Genomic DNA, 12,457 nt, shown 5'->3' with positions numbered 1-12,457 from the left:
ACTTATTATAACCACTCTACTTGAGCACCACAAATGCAAAGAACATTTCTTAATTTGTTAAGTTTCACTACCTTGTTACTAAGTCACAGCGTCGTAGTTTAATCTCAGGAGAGATTAAAAAAAAAAACTATTGAACACATTGACATTTCTTCTCAAAGTTAAATAATACCAATTAAGGAAAGCAGACATGTACTGTACACACAAAATATAAATTACTATCCCTTAACCCAAATGTCAAATTGAAATCCTATAATTCTTTCATTACAGACAGATTTGTTTAAATAATTATTGAAAATAATCCTGTGATACTGATCAATAAGCATAGTGGAGTCCCATAGCATCATTAAATACCTACTCCCCAGTTGTGTGAGATAAAGGTTTGTTGAAGTCCTCTTGAGATATTTTTCCTATGAGGGTTCCATGGCTGCAGATCTCTCTCCTGGTTCCACTTCTTAACATATTATATTTCCACTGGCCTCTCACTAAAGGGAATAACTCATAACAAGAACCTCTTTTACTTTTGTTTTTGTTATTGATCTGACTATTAGCAGTTGTCTAGAGCCAGCAACTAATTTCTCACCAAATGGCATGTTAGTAAAAGAGTGTTCCCTGGGGAAAAATAACAGTGGTATTATTCATTTGGATAAAACAGTAAACACACCTTACCATGTATGAGAAATGATGAAGACTATTTTTTGTCACACCAGGCTTCTTTCAGAGCATCTGTCCAGGGGATTTATTGTTTATTATTTATTTTTATGGATGAACATATTATGAAATTTTAAAAGCTCTGATAATTTGTTCAAGAAGGGAAACTAAGAGATATAGGACTAGAGCTTGTGATAGAGGGTCCCAAAGCCAGCTGTGTTATTTTTCTTTCATTTAGGCATTTTTAACTTCTGTGCCAAACACCAAATAAGAGTCTCCAAATATATTTTCTTACTTTCAAGGATGAAATCCTGAACTTTGTATGAAGATGCCATGTTTGCAGGCTGTCTTACTTAAGAAAGAAGGTAAACCTCTGGGTCAGACCCATAATCCTCATGAACTTGAGAATAGAAATAACCAGAAGAGCTCAGCCATTTTTTCCATTGGTTCACCTAGAGGTTACATGGTACTGTTTTCTATATTGCTATACTTCGTATCAGAGACAATCAGAGGCTGTATGCTCAAATCCACTGGTGATATTGTAAAAAATATCATACGTATTTATCATATGAGAGAGTTATTAAAACATGGGTCTCTGCTTTGCTATAAATTAATTGTTTTATTTAAAACCACTTTAATCTTAGTAGACTCTTTTAGGGAAAATGATAATATGTTTTATGTTAATTAATCCTAGATTTTATGAGAATACCAAACAGGGGTATAATTGTAAAATGTTATTGCAATCAGGAAAATCTTAGTAATTTTTTAAAAGAAGGAGTTATTAATTAATGAGAGCATATCAAACATAAGAACAAATTACAAAAATTCTCAGAAATAGTTGCAAAATTACCTAACTATATATAACAGATATAACTATAATATTAAAAAGGTCTAGACTGAACCTCTACTTCTAGCCAAAGAAACTTGGCTGGTATTAGAAATAAGACTTATTAACCATCACACTGAGAGAGCAATTCTAAATCACTATTTCACAACCCTAAAAAATTAATAAATCATTATAGTCTTCTTGATGAATGAAAAATAAGAATAAAGCTCAATATCTATTGGCCCCAATGCTTCAGTCTGAAAATTCCCTACATTAGGAAATATGTTATATTCATTATTGGGGATGAAGAAATCAGCAAAATTCTCATACCCAAGGCAGACACAGTGCTTACTAAGAGAATGAAAAAAGAGACAGCTCCTAGGATTTATTCAGATTATTCATTTTTATTTTTAAAAAGGTTATCCAAAGATTATATATAGAGCAGGGCACTCCAAACCTTTGAAAATCCAGTTGTTTTTATACAACTATGACTCAGATCATTTGCTCTGAGTTGCATTTAAAACATTCCCATGAGTTACATATATTTCCTGGAATCCTTTTATTTTATATCAAACTCTCTTTATAAAAATCAAATAATAGTAAAATAGATGATGTTTCTCATAGAACATACAATAAAACTTATTAAATAAAATGATTAGTTGTATGAAACATCTCATTACTACAATTACGTGTTGTGAGCCAATATGTTAGTGCTGGGAACTGAACCTACATCCTCTACAAGAGCAACTACTGGTTTAAACCCCAATTCAATTCTCTAGTCTCCATTTTAAATTTCTAAAATACTTAGGTAAAAGACCTTTACCATAAAAGGCAAATTCAAATTTTATTTATAAATATTCTTGATTTATAAATAAGAGGAGATTCCAAAACAGGCATGACTTAAGCAGGCTCCTATATTTTCTTATGCAATTCCCACTAATGATAATTGGCATTACAATTGCACATTTATAAGTATATAAATGGGTTATATGTTATCTCACTAGGGATAATTATTTCCAGATCCACCCACCTACCTATAAATTTTATAATTTCATTTATTATATGTTTTATCCTATCCAAGGTATCTTGTGTTCTGAGAATAGAAAGATAATGATAAAAAATAAAGGCTCTCCTATATTTTAAATATTACAAAAATAAAGGCATTTATTGGAGGCATATGTTATCTGCATTTTATCATCCAACTTATACTTTTATAATCAACTAAGGTGCAAATATATAAGCTTGTATCCATGATAACTAAAACATAAAATAATTCCTGTGCTTTACATAAATGGGTTGGCTATTCACCTACAAAGACAGAAATCTTTCATAAAAAAAAAAAAGAGAAGAGACTATCTGAAGGATAGAAGGATAGGAAAGTATATGGAGAGTACAAATTTCATGAATTTTGTCAGCAAACTTTTGAGTTTACTTTATCTGGAAGGTCCATCTTGTATATTAACCACTTCTAAAATCAAGATAAGCAAAATACTTTGATTGAATCACAATGTATAATATATGTTATATAATGTAGTTCAAATTTGGATTATAACTACAGTCAAGAAAAAGTTTATGGAAAAAGTGTAGTCATATACCTACTAAGCAAACTCATGAACATTATGAAAAATATAGCTTCTGACATTTGCATCCAAATGTTTCTGACCTGGAGATGAACTACGTAGGGTCAAGAATCCAAGATACGTGGATGTGAGAGCAAAATAGGTTTACTGGGAAAACGAAATTTTTATTGGATATATTCCATAATTTCTAGCATATAAGTTAATGTTTTCTGTGTATGGTAAAAGGCAGGCCCTGTGTATCTTACTCTACCATGAGACTAATAAAGTTGTTTACTCACTTAAATATACTTTCTTATTATGGACTATTATTTTTATATAACTTGCAATAGGTAAAATAAAGTGAAATGAGAGTAAAATAAAGTAAATTTTGCAATACTTCTGGAAGAATTAACAATATGATGCAACCAAGATACTTATGCTGATATCCTAACCTCTGATATTACAATTCAGAGTCACTGGGAGATGTATATGATGTAGATGCACTAAGAAACAACATCATATGGCTGGAGTTGGTGTCTATAAGAAATAAACATTCAAGATATAAGGTCTTCTATCACAAAATAACAGAAGGCTTGTATAAACTAGGAAATAGGGCCTTATGAAATACCACTGCTCCTGAGCCTACACAATATGAAGAAATAAAATCATGGTCTTTAGATTCTGTTCACAGTGAAAAGAAATAATCTAAAGTTTTCAAAGCCCACAGTTTTCATTAACCACACACCCAAAGATGAAAACTGAACAAAACACAACAAAAGCTCAGAAAATGAATATAAGATATATACTTCCAGCTATTGCACATTACCCTGATTATTAATACTTTAAATAATTCTAGTTTAGTGAAAAAATAATTTTTTGCTTGGTTTGAAGCTTCAAATACAGACTTTGTGCTTTTCTAGGGAACAACTAATATGGCAGTCTTACCTAAGACTTTTTTCCTGAACCTCAATTCAGTCATATGTGAAGATACTAGATTGAAATACATTGTCTTTTCTAAACACAGTATGATCTCATTTTAATTTAAACTTGAATTTTCCTGCCACAGCCAACTTGGGTCAGAATGCTTGAAAGGAACATTGCCACACTGAAGGGAGGCATGGAGAGATAAGTCAGAAAATACCGCACATTACTCTCCATTCTCATTCTCATCTCATTCTCTTTGCTACAGGGCAGCCACATGATCCCCAATGAAAAACAGTACCGAGGTGACTGAGTTCATTCTTGCAGGGTTAACAGATGACCCAGAACTCCAGATACCACTCTTCATTGTCTTCCTTCTCATCTATCTCAGCACCTTGCTTGGGAACCTGGGAATGGTAGGGTTGATTCTACTGGACTCACACCTCCATACACCCATGTATCTTTTTCTCAGTCACCTGTCTCTGGTGGACTTTGGTTATTCTTCAGCTGTCACTCCCAAAGTAATGGCAGGTCTCCTTTCAATAGACAAAACCATATCCCACAATGCTTGTGGAACCCAGTTCTTCTTCTTTGTGGGCTTTATAACCACAGAAAGCTTTCTCTTGGCTGCCATGGCTTATGACCGCTATGCAGCAGTGTGTAAGCCCCTGCATTATACCACCACCATGACCACAAACACATGTGCTTGTCTGATCATAGGCTCCTATGTCTGTGGCTTCCTGAATTCCTCTGTCCACACTGGAAACATTTTCAGGCTCTCCTTCTGCAAGTTCAATGTGATAGACCACTTTTTCTGTGATGCCCCACCTCTCCTGGCCCTCTCATGCTCAGACACCTCTCTCAGTGAGACGGTGATTTTCTTTGTTGTGGGTTTTAATGCTCTTTTCTCTATTGTGGTCATTGTGATCTCCTACCTGTTTATCTTTATCACTATTCTGAGGATGCATTCATCTGAAGGACGCCAGAAGGCATTTTCCACCTGTGTTTCCCACCTCACTGCAGTCTCCATCTTCTATGGTACCGTTATCTTCATGTATTTGCAGCCCAGTTCCAGTCACACCATGGGCACTGACAAAATGGCATCTGTATTCTACACCATGATTATTCCAATGCTGAACCCTTTAGTTTACAGCCTGAGGAACAAAGATGTTAAGGGTGCATTCAAAAAAGCTGTAGTCAATGCAAAATCTACCATAACATTCATATTTTAGTTTTACAACAAATCTACTATAAGACAGTTTCATTTGCTTTCTAAATTTATGAAAAATATTGACTATCCAGTTCCTATACTTATAATTATTAAAATAATGCCTCAGCTATATAATAAGAACACTAGAAACAATAGATTAGAAGCAATCACTCATCAAGGGAGAATACTGGATTTAATAAATAGATTTAAATGGATATGGTTACTCCACTATCTCATGCTCATGTCTACTCATGTGTATATGTGCACTGCATATGCATCCCTCTTAAATGAGAAACCTATGGGGAAAATCCTTACCAGCTATAAAAAATGACCATGATTAGTATCAGGAACGTGCAATGTTTTAAAAATAATAATAAACATCAAAGCCAGGCAGTAGTGGGGCACATCTTTAATCCTAACACTTGAGAGACAGAGGCAGATGGGTATCTGAGTTTGAGGCCAGCCTGGTCTACAGAGTGAATTACAGGATAGCCAAGACTACCTAGAGAAATTTTATCTCAAAAATTAAAAGAAAAAAATAATGGTAAATGTTGAGAAAGTAAATCACCCAACTTAAAACCATGGAATGGAAGTAAATAGAATTCTCAAAAGAAACATCAGAATTTACTATGAAATATTTTTCAAATGTTCAAATTTTTAGCCATGAGGAAAATTCAGATTAAGACTACTTTGAGATTTCATCTTACTCCTGTCAGAAAGGCTAAGATCAAAAGCAAAAGCAAAGGATAATAAATTCCAGCATCCATGTACGAAAAAGGGATCTCTTTTGCATGATTGATAGAAGTGAAAACCGTGGTCACTATAGAAATCAGTGTAAATTTTCCTACAAATGTGTGAAATAGATCTACCATATGAACCAGCTATACCTGTCCTGACATATTTCCAAAGGACTCTGTATTCTACAGATATACTTTCTCATCCATATTGATGCTACTCAGTTCAATATCAAGAAATGGGGACAGCTTAGATGTCTATCATCTGATGAGTGGGTAATGAAACTGTAGAAAAGATATTTAATGGAGTACTATTCAGTTGTAAGAAAAATAAAATCATTAATATCACAATAAAATGATATGCCTGGAAATGATATACATTAGGTAATCCAGAGTCAGAAAGATAAACATTTAATGTTGTCTTTAAGATATATATTTTATATTTGAATATTTAGATATGCGTGCTTAAATTAGAGTGCCTAGGAAATTAGTAAGAGGCCATAATGGTGGTGGGAGGTGATTTAAAGAAAAAGAGAATAGAATATACGTATAGTCTCTGAAGAGGAGACAATATTGGAAAAGGAAGAGTTAATGGAATAAGAGATGAAAGAGTAAAGAATCAACAAATATGAGAAAAATAATACTGTTTTTGAAAATTTCATAAGGCCACTAATAAAAGTAGTAGAAAAGTCTCCTAAAATGATACATACACATATATATCATGTTCATATATTTTAAAGTTTTAATGTGGTTGCTCTGTAACAAATGGACACTCTCTCCCAGATATCAAAGGCTAACAATTACTCTTGGTTATCCTTCATAACTTGGAGCTAAGGCCTTAATACTGAAAATAAACCACTCTAGAATCATATGACACAGAAAAATCAATCTGGTATCAACCTAGAAGCTTCATTTCTATTCACTAGCTATTATAGTGCTGGAAGATTCTATTTGCGTTACTGGAGTAGAAAAGTATTCAACAATCATGCTAATTTGTTATCCCAAGCTACTGGAAATACAGATCTATTGGTGCAATAGTGATATGACTTATGTAAAAATATAAAATTTATGAGAAAATTAGTAGCCAGGGGATAAGGGAAGAATTGGAGGAAAGGGAATCAGGATGGGTTGGATCAAATAATATTCTGTATTGTGAAATTCTCATTAAAAAAGTTTAAGATTTTATGTAAATCTCTGTATATAGATACTTATTTTGTGACACAAACAGCCATATTGGTGCAGCATTATATAAAACCAATATGTTTATTTGATCACTTTAATAGAGAAATATATGAAGATGAGCATAATTAGTTATGTCTAAATGATACGCATCCAAATATAACATTTGATTTTTATTATCAAACACCAAAAATGTTATTGTTATCAATAACATAATATAATGTTGTAAATAAATAAATGTTATAAAATTTTGAGTCAGATGTTTGAAACTTGAAATTTGAGTTATTTCAAATTTTCTCTAGTTTGGAGTATTTTAGGGCAGCTATTTGATCTAAAAAGAAAGGGTTTTTTAATCATACAATGTATTTTGTTTATTTTTTCCTTCCCCAACTCCTCCCATGACCCATTTATCTGCCCATTGACACAAATTCATTCATTCTATATCTCTGACTCTCTGTCTCTCTCACTCTTTCTTTTTTTTTTATTAACTTGAGTATTTCTTATTTACATTTCGAATGTTATTCCTTTTCCCGGTTTCTGGGCCAACATCTGCCTAACTCCTCCCCCTCCCCTTTTATATGGGTGTTCCCCTCACCATCCTCCCCCCATTACCGCCCTCCCCCCATTAATCACCTTCACTGGGGGTTCAGTCTTAGCAGGACCAAGGGCATCCCTTTCCACTGGTGCTCTTACTAGGCTATTCACTGCTACCTTTGAGGTTAGAGTCCAAGGTCAGTCCATGTATAGTCTTTGGGTAGGGGCTTAGTCCCTGGAAGCTCTGGTGGATTGGCATTGTTGTTCATATGGGGTCTCGAGCCCCTTCAAGCTCTTCCAGTTCTTTCTCTGATTCCTTCAATGGGGGTCCCGTTCTCAGTTCAGTGGTTTGCTGCTGGCATTCGCCTATGTATTTGCTGTATTCTGTCTGTGTCTCTCAGGTGAGATCTACATCCGGCTCCTGTTGGCCTGCACTTCTTTGCTTTATCCATCTTGTCAAATTGGGTGCCTGTATATGTATGGGCCACATGTGGGGCAGGCTCTGAATGGGTGTTCCTTCTGCCTCTGTTTTAATCTTTGCCTCCCTATTCCCTGCCAAGGGTATTCTTGTTCCCCTTTTAAAGAAGGAATGAAGCATTCACATTTTGATCATCAGTCTTGAGTTTCATGTGTTCTGTACATCTAGGGTAATTCAAGCATTTGGGCTAATAGCCACTTATCAATGAGTGCATACCATGTGCGTTTTTCTGTGATTGGGTTACCTCACTCAGGATGATATTTTCCAGTTCCCTCCATTGTGAGAATGGCTAAGATCAAAAAACTTAGGTGACAGCAAATGCTGGCAAGGATGTGGAGAAAGAGGAACACTTCTCCATTGTTGGTGGCATTGCAGACTGGTACAACCATTCTGGAAATCAGTCTGGAGCCTCCTCAGAAAATTGGACATTGAACTACCTGAGGACCCAGCTATACCTCTCTTGGGCATATACCCAAAAGATGCCCCAACATATAAAAAAGACAAGTGCTCCACTATGTTCATAGCAGCCTTATTATAGTAGCCAGAAGCTGGAAAGAAGCCAGATGCTCTTCAACAGAGGAATGGATACAGAAAATGTGGTACATCTACACATTGGAATATTACACAGCTATCAAAAACAATGACTTTATGAAATTCTCTCACTCTTTCAAAAAATGAAAATCAAAACAAAAAACAGGAAGACAAAATATGTCAAAAATAAACAAAAGTTTTCACACAAAAAGTAATTAAAAAGTTAATTTTTTTGCTATCTACTTCTGAGCTTGGGGCCTGCTCTGGAGTATAATTGATATATTCAATGAGACTCCATTGGAAAAAACTAAATTTTTGTTTTCCAATATCAATCATAAATATCTTCTTGATTATGAGTGGGACACTGTGTCCACATTTCCCTTTCAATCTTGGAGCTGGAACTCATTCGGGATTGAACCTGTGCAAATCGTTTGTGTGCTGCCAGTCCCTGTGAATTTATATGTGCACCAGTCCTGTCATGTATGGAAGACCCTTTTTCTCTAGTGTTATCCACTACCTCTAGCTCTTACAGTCTTTCTGTCTCCTCTTCCACAAAGATCTCTGAGATGCTCTGTGGGAAAGGTTTGCTGAAGACATCTCATTTAGGACTGAGTGTTCCAAAGTTTCTCACTCTCTGCCATTGTCCAGTTGTGGGTCATTGTGCAAGTACCAATTTTTATGTAGATAGTGAGAATCCCAACTCAAGTCCTAATAATTGTGAAGTAAGCACTTTATTTACCATCTCTAAAGTCCTTAGAAACTAAATTACTTCAAACCTTATCTAAACTAAGTTTTTTATATGTAATGAACCTACTTAGTTATAGGTACTGGCTTAAATAAGAGTCTAATTAAGGTTTATTTTTAAAATGTTTGATTTCTGCATAAGCTTTATCCATATTAGGAATTCTAAAATGGCAATTGGTATTAACTTACAATGACATAGAAGCAATAGGCTACAGAACAGTAAAAAGACTATAAATAAAATAGTATTATATATTATATGTTTAAAGCAAGAAATAAGGATTTTTATTGTTATAAATATTTCATAGGAATTTTATAGGAATAGCAAAAATAACTAGAGAAAGATGAGACACTTACCTTTTTTAAATGTATTACTTTGTGTCTTGTCCTATTGAACCTCCTAATAATAACAAAGTAGTACTTTTATGAAGGTTTTTTAAAAAAAAGAACATGATTAAATACAGAAAGTGTAAGAAAGGGTTCTTCCGGTCTTAGCTCTGCCTGTGCATGGAAATGAAAGCCCATCACCATGAGCCCTAATACACCTGAAGTCAGAGGTAAGACCAAATCTTCTAGGCCAAGTGACCCACCTGGGGCCCTGAGGACATACAAATCCAGGAAAAGTCTGGGACAGGACCCTTCCAGTTTCTGCCTGAGCCCAGAGCTGACCCAGGCTCACAATTCTGTACAGAGAACCTGCTGAAAGAAAACAGGTCTACAAGAGTGCTGACACATAGGCTTACAGAGACAGTAAGACCAGCTAACATGAGTGACAACCTGAGGGCGAGAGGCAAGCACAGGAAACTAAGCAACAGAAACCAAAACTAGATGTCATCATCAGAGCCCAGTTCTCTCAATAAAACAAATACTAGATATTGAAACACAACGGAAAAGCAAGATGTGTGTTTAAAATCACATTTCATGGTGATGATAGAGGACATTAAGAAATACAGGACAATACAGGTAAACAAGTAGAAGCCCTTAAAAAGAAAACACAAAAATCCCTTTAAAAATTACAGGAAAACACAACCAAACAGGGGAAGGAATTAAACAAAACCATCCAGGATATGAATATGAAAATGGAAAGAGTAAAGTAATCACTAAGGGTTACATCCCTTGAGATATAAAACCTAGGAAAGAGATCAGCAGTCATAAAGGCAAGCATCACCAACAGAATACAAGAGATAGAAGAGAGAATCTCAAGGGCAGAAGATACCATAAAAAATCACTGACACAACCATCAAAGAAAATGTAAAATGCAAAAAAACTGCAATGGAAAATATCCATGAAATCCAGGACAGAATGAGAAGATCAAATCTAAGGATAATAAGTACAGAAGAGAGTGAAGATACCCAACTTAAAGGGCCAGTAAATATTTTCAACAAAATTATAGAAGAAAACTTCCCTAACCTACGAAAGAAATACCCATGAACATACAAAAAGCCTTACAGAACTTCAAATATATTGAACCAAAAAAGAAATTCCTCCTGTCACATAATAGTCAAAACACCAAATGCAAAAAAGAAAGAAAGAAAGAAGGAAGGAAGGAAGGAAAGAAGGAAAGAAAGAAAGAATATTAAAAGCTGTAAGGGGAAAAAGGTTAAGTAACATAAAAAGGCAGACCTACCAAATTTACAGCATACTTAGCACCAGAAATTCTGAAAGTCAGAAGATCCGTGGCAAGTGTCATATAGACCTTAAGAAAAGACAAATGCTATCCAGGCTATTATATCCAGCAAAAATCTCAATTAACATAGATGGAGAAACCAAGATGTTCCATGACAAAACCAAATTTGCACAATATCCTTCCACAAATCCAGGCTTAAAGGATAATGGATGGAAAACTCCAACACAAGGAGGGAAACTATGCCCTAGAAAAAATAAGAAAGTAATCTTCTTGCAAAAAACCAAAAAGAAGATAGCCACACAGACATATTTCCACTTCTAACAACAAAAATGAGAGAAAATAATAATTACTATTTCTTAATATCTTTTAACATCAATGGACTCGACACCACACACACACAAAAAAAAAAAAAAGACATAGACTAACAGACTGGATACATAAGGAGGATCCAGCATTTTGCTGCATACAGGAAACACACTTCAAAGACAAAAACAGACACTACCTCAGAGTAAAAAGCTAGAAAACAATTTTCCAAGCAAATGGTCCCAAGAAACAAGCTAGAGTAGCCATTTTACTATCAAATAAAATCGAAATTCAGCCAAAAGATATCAAAAAAGATAAGGAAAGACACTTCATATTCATCAAAGGAAAAATCCAGTAAGATGAACTCTCAATCCTAAATATCTATGCTTCAAATGAAAGGGTACCTACATTCGTAAAAGAAACCTTACTGAAGCTCAAATCACACACTGTACCTCACACAATAATAGTAGGAGGTCTAAACACCCTACTTTCATCAATGGACAGATCATGGAAACAGAAATTAAGCAGAGACATAGAGACATAGAGAAACTAACAGAAGTTATGAACCAAATGGACTTAACCAATACACATAGAACATTCATTATAAAACAAAAGAACATACTTTCCTCTCAGCACCTCATGGTACCATCTCCAAAACTGACCATATAATTAGTCATGAAACAAACCTCAGCAGATACAAGAAGATTGAAATAATCGCATGCATCTTATCAGGTCATTGCAGACTAAGACTGGTCTTCAAAAACAAAAAACTGACAGAAAGCCCACATGCACATGCAGGATGAACAATGCTCTGAGTAGATAACTTGGTCAAGGAAGAAATAAAGAAAGAAATTAAAGATTTTTTTGAATTTAATGAAAATGAAGGCACAAGGTATCCAAACTTATGGAACACAAGGAAAGGACTGCTAAGAGGAAAACTCATAGCTCTGAGTGCAGCCTAAAAAAAAAAAAAAAAAAAAAAAAAACAAGAGAGATAATACATTAGTAGTTTGACAGCACACCTAAAAGCTCTAGAAGAAAAAGAATTAATGACATCCAAGAGGAGTAGATGAAAGGAAATAATCGATCTCGGGACTGAAATCACCCAAGTAGAAACAAAAAGAACTATACAAAAAATCAAAAACCCAGGAACTGGATCTTTGAGA

General features: G+C 34.6%; 1 protein-coding gene across 1 annotated transcript; it reads left to right on the top strand.

Moving 5' to 3' along the window:
- Positions 1–4,241: 4,241 nt before the first annotated feature.
- Or5b12 (olfactory receptor family 5 subfamily B member 12) lies at positions 4,242–5,186 on the top strand. Its single transcript, NM_001000254.1, has one exon. The coding sequence runs from the start codon at positions 4,242–4,244 to the stop codon at positions 5,184–5,186; it is 945 nt and encodes a 314-aa protein (NP_001000254.1).
- Positions 5,187–12,457: the final 7,271 nt, after the last annotated feature.

This window comes from Rattus norvegicus, chromosome 1 (assembly GCF_036323735.1).
Source record: "Rattus norvegicus strain BN/NHsdMcwi chromosome 1, GRCr8, whole genome shotgun sequence".
NCBI classification, from domain to species: Eukaryota; Metazoa; Chordata; class Mammalia; order Rodentia; family Muridae; genus Rattus; species Rattus norvegicus.
The sequence above is the reverse complement of the archived record's forward strand: the minus strand, read 5'-3'. Positions and strand labels throughout refer to the sequence as shown.